Source organism: Miniopterus natalensis, chromosome 6 (assembly GCF_054644295.1).
Source record: "Miniopterus natalensis isolate mMinNat1 chromosome 6, mMinNat1.hap1, whole genome shotgun sequence".
Taxonomy (NCBI): Eukaryota; Metazoa; Chordata; class Mammalia; order Chiroptera; family Miniopteridae; genus Miniopterus; species Miniopterus natalensis.
In genome coordinates, this window is record NC_142086.1 from 22,521,309 (window position 1) to 22,535,068 (window position 13,760).

Sequence of the window (13,760 nt, forward strand, 5' to 3'; positions counted from 1 at the left end):
TTTATGCAAAAAACATAGTGTTTTTTTGGTTTTGTTTTTAACTAAAGCAATTATTTAAAAAGTACCAGAAATAGCTAGAGTTATTACCTTTTATTGAGCATCTTATATCCTGGGTATTGTTACATTTTATTCATATTTATATATATATGTGTATACATACACACATATATATATGGTCTTATTTAGTCTTTAGCCCAATAAATTAAATATTATATTTATCTATTTTACAGATGAGCAACTGTGTTTAGAAAGCTTAATTCAAAAGTTACACATAGAGTAAGTGACTGAGATTTAACATAAAGCCAGGCTCTGGTCACTGCAGCAAATTGTTTGAGAAAATTAATATCCCTATCAGGAGCTCTTCTGAACTCTCTTTACTATTTTTTTTTTTTTTTAACAGGAATTATTTCCTCAAGAGAAAAAAAATCTAGGAAACTAAGAAGAAGACAGAAAAAAATCTCAAATTGTGACACTTTTTTCCCACTACCTCTACAACTCAATTTTGAGACTTTTAATAATATTTGGGAATTAACAGAGAGTTTACAAAATAGAAATTAGAAACTATCAAAGACTTTTTTTAAAGCAGTGATTGTCCATGGAATCCAGCTAAAAGACTCTATCAGCTACTAAAACATCTCTACAAACCAACTGCTTTCAAAAAACACCTCTATCACTGTCATGAAATGGTGCCATTAGCATATTATGATCAGCACTTTAAGTCTTTAGAACACTCTTACCAACTGGCCTCAACCAAGTCATTAACACATCAGTACACAAGTGAAAATCTAAATCAACCCAATAATCAGTCTGTGGTGAGAGTACAACCTGGTAGTAACTACCTTGCAGCACCTCCACCAAGCTTTAACCAGAAGGTGCAGAGACCTTCTGCCAAGTCTAAGGACACAATTTCACAAGGCTTCTATAACAAGGGTCTGAAATCACCAATACCCCAGTCCAAACATCAGGTTCTACCCTTACTAGACCTCCACCAGAGAACTTCACTGCAGTCTAATTGGAGATCTGTGAGCTCACCTTTGTCCCTCCCCAGACCTCACACAACATCGTCACTTGATCTCGTCAAGATACCATCATTACTGGAATCAAATCAAGCAGGCTTGAGCTCACAATTATCCCTCCTCAAACCTAAGAATGCAACTTCCTTAAACCTTTGCTGGACATCACCTTCATTGAAGTCTAACAAAAAAGTCTCAAGTTCATCATTATTACCCATCAATCATCAAGAAACACCTTCCCAAGACATTTTCTGGACATCATCATCTTTAAATTCTAACCAAAGAGCCCTTAGCTCAACATTACCTCAGTCCAAGCCTCAGAAATTACTTTCATTGGGCAGCCTTTGCACATCTTTATTAGAGAACAATCAACGATCTTTGAGCTCACCATCACTCACCTCTATACCTCAAACAGATGCCTTGCTTCAGTTATCACCTTCACTGAAGCCTAATCAAATGGACTTTAGCTCAACTGTACCTGACTCCAAACCTCAGAAACCACCTGTACTGAGCCCCAGTCCTTGTGCTCTGAGCATACCATTGTCTAACTCAAACCAAAAGAAATCACCTTTACCACATTCTGTCCTCCAGACTCAGAGTTTGTCATTGTTCCAAAGCAAATATCAGACAGTGCTTCCATTGGATCATACCGTTAGGACCCTGAGCTCACCAGTTTATGACTCCAAGTTTCAAGACTCCACTTCACCAAATGACAAACACATAGTCACGGATGTGTCTTCACCCCATCTCAAACCAAATATCTCAGGCCAATCATTACCAAGCTCCAAATACTGCATCAGTAAAATAGCTGCTACAACAGAGAGCTCCAGGATCCAGAACAAAAGCAACTTTGATCTTTCCACAAAGAAATATTCAAATAAAGAAACTCCATGGACTTTAAATTATATTTATCCTTGCATTGTTCGAGGTGGGACTGTCCCTGATAATGTTGTAAATAAAGTTATCAATTCTCTCTCCAAGACCAGAATCCAAAGGGATCTCAGTAGGCAAATTCTCCTTCGAAGAATGAGGGGAAGGCCAAATCCTCGTCCTGGCCCCCGTCTTTCATCAAGTTATGTGGTTTGTTTAGTGTGCGCTTCCTGCATAAAAAGTCACTGTAATCATCTTACAGGAAAAAAAGATCCTAACCGTGCAATACTATATGTCATACCAACACTTGAGCCTAGTTCTGAGGGGGAGATAGAGGTGAAATTAGTTTTTATTCTTTCCTTACCAGAGACTTCTTTCTCACCTTGTCTCCCATTCCCTCTGAAAAAAACTCAACCTGATGAAGTCCTTGAAGAAAACCTTGAAGGAATGGAGAAGATATCAGAGTTATTTCCTACTGAACCTGATAACATACAAGGGGTGACAGTAGCCCCAGAAAACAAAGTTGTAAGTCAACAGCCTCCGGCTATTGACTGGCTGCTTTATGTTAAAAAAAGTAATTCTCAGCCAGAGGCGAGGCTCCCATCTTCTTCCTCCTCCGTATCTTACTCCTCCTCTTCCTCTTCCTCTTCTTCCTCTGCTTCCTCTCTGACTGCACCTGCCTCACCCTTCCCTTACGAAGAGTCTACCACATCTACCCTCTCGGATTGTGTGTTCAGTAAGCTAGTTAGTTACCACCGGCTGCCTCCAGGGGTCTCCTGGCTTGAGTTTATATGTAGCAAAAATTACCAGCTACTTTCTGGAAAAACACATCAAGGTCAACCACCACTCCCCCAAACAAATCCTGAGCAATAGCTCTGTAGTGAAAGGGCCAAAGGAGTCAAAGATACATTTCAAAAATTTTGAGGAAAGTAAATGAGAGAAATTTTGATTAAATTAACATTGTGCTTCTTTGAAAGCAATTGACCTTAGTTCTTTGAGATTAGAGCTTGATTTTCTATCTTGCTTATTAAAATTCTTAGTAATAACTGAATGGGACTCAATATTTTAGCTGATGATGTACCTAGTTAAGGGGAACTATTACTCTCAAGTACATTTCCTAGTTAAATAATAAACTATCATCCCTAGAAACCAAAACTGAATCTCTTGTTTTTAACCCAATGCCTGGTTTATAGTAGCCACTATATAATTATTGTTAAATTGATCATGATTGGCTATAGACCAGAAATACTTTATCTGTCTTGCCCAGAATAGTATGTTGCGCATTGTTATTCTCTTTCCTCATAAGATATGATAATGATGATATCCTTAAGCCATGAATGCCCATCTGTTTCCCTATCTCTAAAGAAATTTCAGATCATTTTAACAGGTAAGCATATAGAGAGAGAATAATCTTTTCAGTTATGTGTTCCTAGGGAAAATTTTTCTATGCTAAGATCCCATACTCAGAAATCCAATGATTTATTCAACCTTTGTTAACAAATCTCAGGAGAGAATAACTAGCTGGTACAGATAATCCTACCTCATGCTGATGGTGCCAATATTTAAATAATGGGCTCTAAAGTCACCTGTTCAACACTTTCAAAGTGGGTTAATAAAGATGTTCAAAAAGTGCCTTTGTTCCACTGGGTCTACTGGTAGTGGGAAGAGAAGGGAGTTGCCTTACCGATTCACCTTAAGTGAATTTATGCATATCCAAGGACTAGAATTAGTATCTCCTGCATACAATGATGACTCACAATTCTTCCTATCCACCCCACATCTTTCTGATCACCTAACTACATAATGAGCATTTCCAATTGGGACATTGCACAGACATCGCAAACTCAACATGGCCAAAACAAAATTTATCATCTTTACATTTACAATTTATGTCTTTACATTTACAGTTCTTTTCCCCTATATACTCAAATTCAGTTTATGTATCACCATCCATCATGGAGTCATGTTTGAATGTTTTTCTCATTGCCTGCTCCTCTCCAAGTCCATGAGTTCTACAGCCTTGTTATCTATAGAATTCAGTCTTTTTTTTCCCAACCCCATGGTCACTATCTTAGTAGTGGTCACAGCCATTGTTACCTGGATTACTGCAGTAACTCTTAAACATGCACTTTAACTTTTGATTGCATTTCTGAGACACAAATTTGATAATGTCACACCACTGCTTAAAATCTTTTCATTATTGCACATTGTTTTCAGGAGGAAAGTCTAAATTCCTGCTATGATTGAACTGTTATTGTGTCTCAAAACTGATTTCTTAGTCTCCAGTCTTCTGGATGCTTCAGCTAATTTCTTTACAACACATAAAATGTGCCAAGGCCTCTCTTACATTGTACTTTTAAGTCAATAATTCTGTTGTCCAGAAATATCTTCCCATCTATACATTTTTATCCTACAGGGCTTTATTTTGTCTTTCTTCCTATCTTCGGAGAAGCCTTGTCCTGATCCACTTTCAAAGGAGTTAGTTGGCTTTTCTATTACCATAAAACTCTGTTTTCACCCTTTGTACAGCTCTTAACAACATTTAAAGCAATCATGTATTGTCTATTTTCATTCACCAGACTGAAAACTCCTTGTTCACTATTTCTTTCTCTTTTTTTTAACATAGACTTTGGAATAGAGTAATATCTTAAAGTGTTTGTTGATATTGAATTAATACTATTGAAGCTCTTCATCTTTTTTAATTCTCTGAAATAAGTGATATTTCATCAGCCTGTTTCTTTCCCATAAGATGAATATTGAAATTTTCTTTGTACCTTTTGTCTTAGTGAAAGCATATATAAAAATGTTACTGATGGCAGCAGTTATCCTTGTTACATTGCTTTCATTAAAAGTGTTCCTTCCTAGTATTTCAATATTAAATATGATATTGGCTGATGCATAGCTGATCAGTGATGATGAGAAAGAACACATTTTTGTGACAATGTTTTCAAGGATTTCTCCAACCTCTTCAGGAAAACTTTGAAATGTGCCTTATTCACCTTGAACTTTTCTTTTGGTGCCATACGTCACTTTTATAATTACTAGTTTAATGTATTCTGTAGACTAAATATGGGTGGAGGTCCTGTGTCTCCCATGTCTACCACTAACTCCTCAGGACCTACTGGTACCTGCCACATACCAAGTATTCAATAAATATTTATGAAATTAAATGAAAGAATTCAACTGATTTTTATTTATTGATGTAATATACATGTTTAATTTTCCATCTTTTAGCTTATTTTCTAAACATTATACCTCATTTAGTTTCTTTTGGCTTTTTATATTATTTTTTGGGCTATGATTAGTTGTTCTTAACTTCTCTGTTGTATGGGAAATTATTTATCATGTTCTTAATTATAACAGTGCTTACTTTCAAAATAATTCTTTAATCAATATTTTCCAATTTTCAAATTTGGAAATAAAACCACTTGAAACTTATGGGGGAAAATGCACAAGTAGTAACAAGTATCTAATTCTCTCCCAGCTTGTATTGATACCAACATATTATTCAAAATTGGAAATAACAAGAAAGAAAAGTCCAGAAATTTCTGCCAGATCTTGTACACATGAGATCACATTTAAGATAAACAGAAGGACTAAAAAATCACTGCTACATTTAAAGAAAAATATCATCTGAAAAGTATTAGAAAATATATTAAATAAAAAGAGCTGGGCATGAGAATAGAATACATACCAATTGGGAAGTAAAAAGTGGATCCTATGAGTTGTGACATTTTGATGTGACCAGTTGATGTAAAGTGGTATGACCTAGCTGGATGATAATTTGACAATAACATCAAAATCTTAAAAATATACACAACTACTATCCTTATGGTCATTTTCCTTGGAATTTGTTTTTTAAAAAATATTATGACTATGTAAAGTTGTGTAAACATGTAAGCACTGTGTTTCATTATAATAGTGAGGGATTGGATAAAATATAGATGTTCATTTGTAGAAAAGAGTTTTTTATGCATACATGATCCCTACATAATACACTAGGATCCATACATGTAATGTTTTTCCTAGTGAAAAAATTATTTCTTTTATTTCACCTACATTTATGTTAGGACTAGAACTACCTTTTTTAGGAAGATATCTTGTTAACAACGTTTGGTCATGGATAATGATCTTGAGCATATGTTGGAAGAAGAAAGTGAGGTAAAGAGGACAGGCTACACTATTGTACTTAAGATTCAATGAGAGTCAGAAAAAGCAAGAATATATATCATTTATGATTTGTTTTAAGTGAAAGCCTACTCATTATAAGATGTCACATGCAGTTACATATGATTGCACCATTGAAATTATGCATATGTGCATGTGTGTGTGTGTATTTGTGCTAACCACTGTGAATACAACCATCCAGGATCCCAAGCCTATTTTACACTCTCCAAAAGTAACCACTGTCATGAATTTGCTAAAAGTCATATTTGCCTATTTTTTTAGAAATTTACTAAATATTTATGAGACCACAACAATCTAGTTTTTGTATGTTTTAAAGCTTTGTATGTATTTTATCATAATGTATTTAACATTTAATATTGAATGTTTTTTGTGTATAAAGTGTGTTTGAATGTTTTTTTTGTATAAAGTGTGTTTTTGAGATATTTTTGTTATAACATATAGATAATTAATTTCCATACATATGCATGTATATTATATAACTGCATAGTGTGAATTTATTACAACTTATATATTCAGTTTTTGGTTGAATAGTTTATATATTTTATTACCATATACAATGTTACATTTACATTCTTTTAAAAAATTTATTGAGGTATAATTGATATATAATGTTATTTTTTTTCATGTATACAACATAATGATTTACTCTTTGTATATATTGCAAAATGATCACCACAATAAGTCCAGTTAATATCCATCCTAACGCATAGTTACAAAAATTTTTTCTGGTGTTGAGAGGACTTTTAAGATTTACTCTCTTAGCAGCTTTCAAATTTTGAATATTGTAGTCACCATGAACATTAATTTTCATGTCCTCTTTTGCACATGTGTGGGAAGTTCTCAAGAGCCATGCTGCACAACATTTGGTCTGTGGATTCGCTGTATAGGTTATCACTTAAGATCTTGTTAGAAATGCAGAATCTCACTTCATCTCAAATGTACTGAATCATATTCTGAATCTCATAAGATCTTCAGGTAAGTTCTACACACATTGAACACTAGAGAAACACTGTGTCAGAGTATTTAACAGTAAAATTGACAATTGCAACAGTACCACAACAAAAATGTAACGAGTCATATGTAATTTTAAATTTTCTTGTAGTCATATTAGAAAGTAAAAAAAATAAGTAAGATTAATTTTTTATTGTTGGTTACTATTTCTTTTTTAAAATTAAATTTATTAGAGTGACAGTGGTTAATATGAACATACCGGTTTCAGGTGGGGGTTTCTATGTTACAAGATCTGTATGTTGCACTGAGTTCCCACCACCCAAAGTTATATCTTCTCCCTTCACCATATATTAGGAGCCCCTTCGTCTCTCACCCCCTTCTCTCTGGCAACCACCACACTGCTGTTTATGTCCATGAGTTTCAATTTTTATATCCCACATATGAGTGAAATCATATAGTTCTTAGCTTTTTCTGACTTATTTCACTTAGCATAAAGTGTCTTGTGCTAGACTGGATAAAGGAAATGTGGTACATGTACACAATGGAATACTACTCAGCCATAAGAAAGGATGAAAGATTGCCATTTGCAACAACATGATGGGCTTTGAGTAAAATTAATTTTAATACTGTCTTTTATTTAACACCATATTTCTAAAACTTTTTCATTTCAACAACTAATTAAGACTTGTCACCCAGGGTTGGTTCTGTCCCCAGGAGATATTTGTCAATGTCTGCAGACATTTTTCATTGTCGTGACTAGAAAGATGTTTTAGATGTTCTAGGTCATGACTAAGTAGAGGCCAAGTATGCTGCTGAATGTCATGCAATGCAAAGGATAGTCCCCAACAAAAAATTATCCATACCGTCTTAAATGTTAGTAGTGCCAAGGTTGAGACATCTTGAATTAATATAAAAAATGTTAGTGAGACTACTTTTTGCTCTAAATCTTCAAAATCTGTTTAACACTTAGAGCACATCACAATTCAACCTAGGCATATTTTCACATACTCAAGAGCCACATTAAACAGTACAGGGTTTATAGTATGCACATTTTAAAATTTACTAGATAGCACCAAATTGCTCCTCCAAGTATTTACGTTAATATACATGCCCAAGACAGTGTGTGAGAGTTCCCACTGCTCTGTAATCTCACTAGCACTAGATAACTTTCAAACTTTTAATTCTTGGCTTATTCTAATAATATGGTTTGTACTAATAAAATGATCTCCTTGTACTATATCTTTAATTTTTACATCTTTTATTGCTAGTTACCTTAAACATTTGCTCATGTTTATTGACAACCTTGGTTTCCTTTTCTATGACTTATCTTTCATAATCTTTGTTTATTATTCTACTACGTGCTCTATTTCTTATTAATTTGTAGAAAAAGTTTGTGTGTGTATACCAAACATAAGTTATTTGGATTGTCTTGATATTAAACCATTCTTGCACTATCTCAAAAAATGGTACTTGGTCATAATACGTTGCTATTAATCCTGCTGAATTCATTTCCTAAAACTGACTTTTAATTACACATCTATGTTCAAAAGTATTATAGAAATGAATGAAGACCAACCAAATAATAAGCAAAGGCTATTTATCCAAAGCTTGTTATAGCAAGGAAGTCAGCCACCATTACTTGCATTTGGCAGAAACTCAAAGACAGGCAGAGGAATGGGAAAGCTTTATAGTGGAAAAAAGGGAAGGCTTCAGGTGTGCCCTGATGAGAGCTATTGGCATGGAGAAGCTGTAGGCAAGCTAATAGAAGAGGGACATCCTATATGATTGGTTAGGGGTGCATATTTGGCTTTCTCTTATGGTCCTAAGATGGAAATGCTAACAAAAATTAGAGGAGATGTTTATTATTAATCTTGTCCTGGTCAGTTTGGGCCAATTGTTACAGAGGTTATTGCTTGGCTTCCAGGATTGTTACTAGAGGCAGTGGTCTAATATTCTACAAACCCAATATATAAATAACAGGCCGGCTTCCTGGGCTGGTTACTACATATAATGGTTTGGTGTCCTGGGCTGCTTGTTGCAGGTTGTAGGTCAGAGTTCTGTTTAGATATACCATCTAGCCATTGTCTCTTTTTATACCCACTTTCACAGTATGATGTGTCTTTACTTTTCTTATATTGTCCTTGATATTTTTGTTATTAAATTATAAATGAATTGAATAGGCTTTTATATTTTTACTCTCTTCAATACTTTGTATCCCAGATTTTGATAGGTAGTAATTTTTGTTTGGTTTTCTTTTATTACTCTTGAACTATCTAGATAATTTCCTGATAATTAGTAATTTAGACTACCCTGATATTTGGTGTTTTGTAGATAAATTTTTCTCTGCTTGGATTTTTAATGAATTTTCTTCTTTGACATTTTAACTTAACATGGTTGCCAGCAAGTGCTTTTGGGATGTAGTAACCTTTTAAAATATGAATTCACAGTACTTTTAAAATTTGGTTATTTTTCTTCTATAACTTTGAAAATTGATTTCTTTATTCTGTTGTATATCTTTATGATCACCTAGCTAATCACGTCTTTGTTTTTAATGTCTTTTATCTCTGCATCATTTTTACTTTTTTCTGAATTCTGGGATATCATCTCCAGTTGCTTTTTATATCAGTAATATGCATTATCATTTGTGTTTCTAACTGTATCCTCTGGGGTTTTAATTTTGTTCTTATATATATTTTAGTCCCCTTGTATTACTTTTAAATATCAGCATTACCAAGATATAGTTTTTCATGGCTCTGAGTTTTCAGATTGATTTTTCTTTCATATGTTTTACAAAATATTACAGGTCTGTTTAAAATCCCTTATACATTTTTGCACATGGAATATTTATCAAAATTTTATTGTTATTTGAAAAGACATAAAAGTGAAATACATAAAAAATACAATCTTTATAGGAATTGCTATCACAGCTCTTCTTTTCTCTACACACTTTTGGGGAAACTAGATTCCCCAGGGTCCAGTGCACTGCAGACATTTCCAGCTCCCTTCTTCCTATTTTTCTCTCGCTGCCCCTTTAAGGAGACAAGCGCCCTTTCTCCTTCTTGCCTCATTCCCCTCCTTCCAATAATAACTTCTGTATGTGGGTATTTGGTTGCAGAAATGTTCCAACAACATAAAGTGATAACTGAACACATTGGGGGATCATCTATTTTTTTAGCTGATAGATTCTTTGGGTGCCAGAATTGGAACACATTTGGAGCGGGTTTATAACAAGTCTACTGATCTTTCTTTTAGACATTCATCATTCAGCAAATATTCTTAAGTGCTGGGGGAAAATATTTAACGCAGCTTGCCTGAGATTTATAATCCATTTATTCCCCTTGGAAATGAAACTTCCCCCACCCCAGACCACCTGCCTTCAGGGAGGAAATGTCAGTTGACTCAGTCTATTCTTTTTATCATATTCTTTAAGTAGATGTATGTCATTTGCCATAAGGAATAGTCCTTATTTGTAGAATGCTTTCAGCCAAATATCCCTTTTTTACTATAATCCTTACTTATTGTAAATTATGAATTCATAATGTATATCTCAGTACAGAATGTCAAACTATACAATTCTCTGGGTATAAAACAATATTTCATAACTTAAATGAGCTTCACCATGTAATAATTGTGAAATAACCATCAGAGTTAGGAAGTATACCTGGACTATAAACAGCAGATATCTCACAATCATCTCTTATAAACCATGTTATTTCTAGAACAGATTGTATATGTTGTTTGAAGGAGGGATAGGATCTTCCTGAAATGTCCAGGTTCTCTCTCTACTTTGTCTATGCCCTTGATTACCTGTATGTTTGAAATCTTTAGGCCAAGTTTGGTACTGGGTAAGATCTCTGATAATTTGAATCGGACCTGACAGTTTGTTCCTCTGGGTGAATTTCAGTGATTATTATTTGCCAGCCTCTGATTTGGTGCTGGAAAGAGACCTGATGCAGCAAACCAGTAGGCATAAAATATCTGGATGATAATTTCACTGCCTACAGGAAATGCCTTGCTAATAAATATTTCAATGAATACTTAGTTTTAGATAGGAAGTACAGAGAGATAGGCTGAGAGCAATTTTTGTTGCTTATAGAAAATGACTCCTCAAACTTGTTCCTGTGGTGAGGAAAATGGCGTGTCACAATCACATTCTGGGATTCGCGCCAGGCTCACACTACAAAGTGAGAAGTATTTGAAAGCAACTCCAAAGTGTTAGAATCTTTCACTAGAGAAGTGTTAATTGCACTACTTTATAATATGAAATTTAGTAGAAATATAATCGCGTACTTCTCAGTCAACCAAAAAGTATAAGAGGTAATAGATATATAATGAATTGGAAATGATTTTTGTAAAGGTTGAGTTCATACCACATTATTCATAATAGAAAGAAAGGTATTGGGATCTGTAATATGAAATGGAATCATAATATATGGTATGTCATACTTAGCGATAACTAAACATCTCCTTTACTGTTTTACTGAATGTTCATCAGGAAAAAAACCATTTACTTATTATTTATTTTCAATAATAATAAAAAAATATTAATCATTGCAAATGACACTTGTTTTGAGAAAAAATATATCTCTACTGAGGATTACACTTTGTATTTTCAAAATTGATCCCACTTAAAATACTTAGATATATTTACTGTAAATCTGTAATTCTGAGTGAATCGTAGCACTATCTTGCATATGAAAAATTACCTAAAGGATTTTTAAAGAGATTGTTTAGAGATTTAAAAAGATAAATAACATTATTATTGATTAAGACCTCCAATGTGACATCTCCACTACAGCTGCATAATACTCTTATGAAATCTGAAGCATGTTATCATCTCAATTATACTGAAGAAGAAATGGAGGTCCAGAGAAAGGCTTAGAATAGCACTATGGTATACACAGAGGTCAAGGAAATGTGTTTTTCAAATGTCTAGAACTACACTCCTCGATACAGTGGCCATTAGCCACATGTAGCTATTCAGCACTTGAAGTGTGATTAGTACAACATTGTAAAATTTTAAAACTGAAGGCTTGTGAATACTTTTTGATAAATACCCCTATAGTTTTTGTAAGCTTACACTTCCTTTAATTATTGTTTCACTTTAAGATATCATTGTTTCATTTAATTGAGTGTGTTGGTACATGTGTATTATTTTCAGAATTACACATAAGTGAATTGCAAATCTAGTTCATATCAACATTCACTTAGTTCAAATGATTTTTTTTACAAGTTGGTGTAATATTTAACGTGTTTATTTGAATATTTTATATGGACAGTACAAGTTACAGTAATGCTTAAGTAACTTGTAATTGATAATTAAATAAAATACTGAAGGTTTTTCATTATACTATAATTAAAATATTTTTAGTTTACAAAGATGTATGGACACATTTTAAATTTAAAATGAAGACATACTACTGTGCTGAATGAAATGGCAATGTGGAAGCTGGTACTAGGACTAAGACAATAGAAAATAGTGGAAGAAGGTTTGCCAAAGTTTTATGATGACAATTGCAATATGTTGCATCAGAGCAACACAAAAATGCATATTTGCTCATTGTGTTGAAATTAAATATAATATAGTGAACAATATTTGGAAACAGTTTGAGCACATACATAGTCAAAATGTACCAACACTATTGGTTGCCTGAAATAAGGATTAAATGTCTAACAAAATGTTAAAAATTATTTTTAATGGAATATATTTTTCCAAATCAGTATTAACTTCACTAAAAACAAACACAAACATACTAATGATGACTTGGAAGCATAAACATAATGTGGATTTAAGCTACCGAGTGCTAACAATATCTAAACTGAAAAGTGGAATTGATAAACTCGGAAGCATTTTAACATTCTAACAACTTTTAAAAGGAAAGCAAAGATATCGTGTTAGATTCCCTGAGATATAATGTGTGACATTAAAATTACGTGAACAACTATAATAAGGATAGAACTGTGGATGTTTCAAACTGAAAAGAAAAAACAGAAATAAAGAAACTTGTCCAATTAGAAGAGTATGAGTAGAGTTTTTTAAATGCAATTTTTAAAAACGGTAATGAGAAAACAAAATAGGAGGGTTGATCTAAATCCAAATACATCAGTCATTGAAAAATAATACATTAAATAAATTTGCAAGCTCTAAATATATTCAAATTAAAATTTAACAATCCAGGTAAATGCTATTTTCCAGTAATCTGCCTAAAAAGTAAAGGCAACAAAGGTTAATACAAAAGAATTACTATTTCTCTATTTTTATGTATTTAGTTTTTAAACAGGATTTGAATTTGTAATTTTGACAGACTTTAAAACGCTTTGCATTCTCCCACAATAAATAAATTATTTTTCTATGGAGTGATGAAGAAATTACTTCAGTTATGGAAACTTTGTTATACAATTAAAAGGAAAGACTGAAAATGACATTTACAAAAGTGAAATCTTCAATTAAGCGATCAAACAATGACTTAGAATATGAAAACTTTTAATTAATATCAAAAAATCTAAATTCAAAATTTGAAAAATTGCAAACACCTTTCTTAGCTTCAGATAAATCATACATTATATGAAAGACACTGTCCAATAAATATTTTGGGAGCACTTTTCTTCAGAGAACATTCAAATTGTCAAATAGGTGTCATTTAGCAGAATAAAAATAGAACTTGTAGCTTAGATATTTTTTAATCTTTTCCATCTGCTAATAATGAAGTTCATCTAGATAAAGAAAAATTAATTTCT

The 13,760-nt window shown here is 33.0% G+C and overlaps 1 protein-coding gene across 1 annotated transcript; it reads left to right on the forward strand.

Annotated features, from left to right (window-relative positions):
• Nucleotides 1-683: 683 nt before the first annotated feature.
• Nucleotides 684-2,820, forward strand: CSNK2A2IP (casein kinase 2 subunit alpha' interacting protein). Its single transcript, XM_087818517.1, is given in 2 exon segments — nt 684-2,743; nt 2,745-2,820. Coding segments are annotated over 2 exon segments (2,136 nt in total).
• Nucleotides 2,821-13,760: the final 10,940 nt, after the last annotated feature.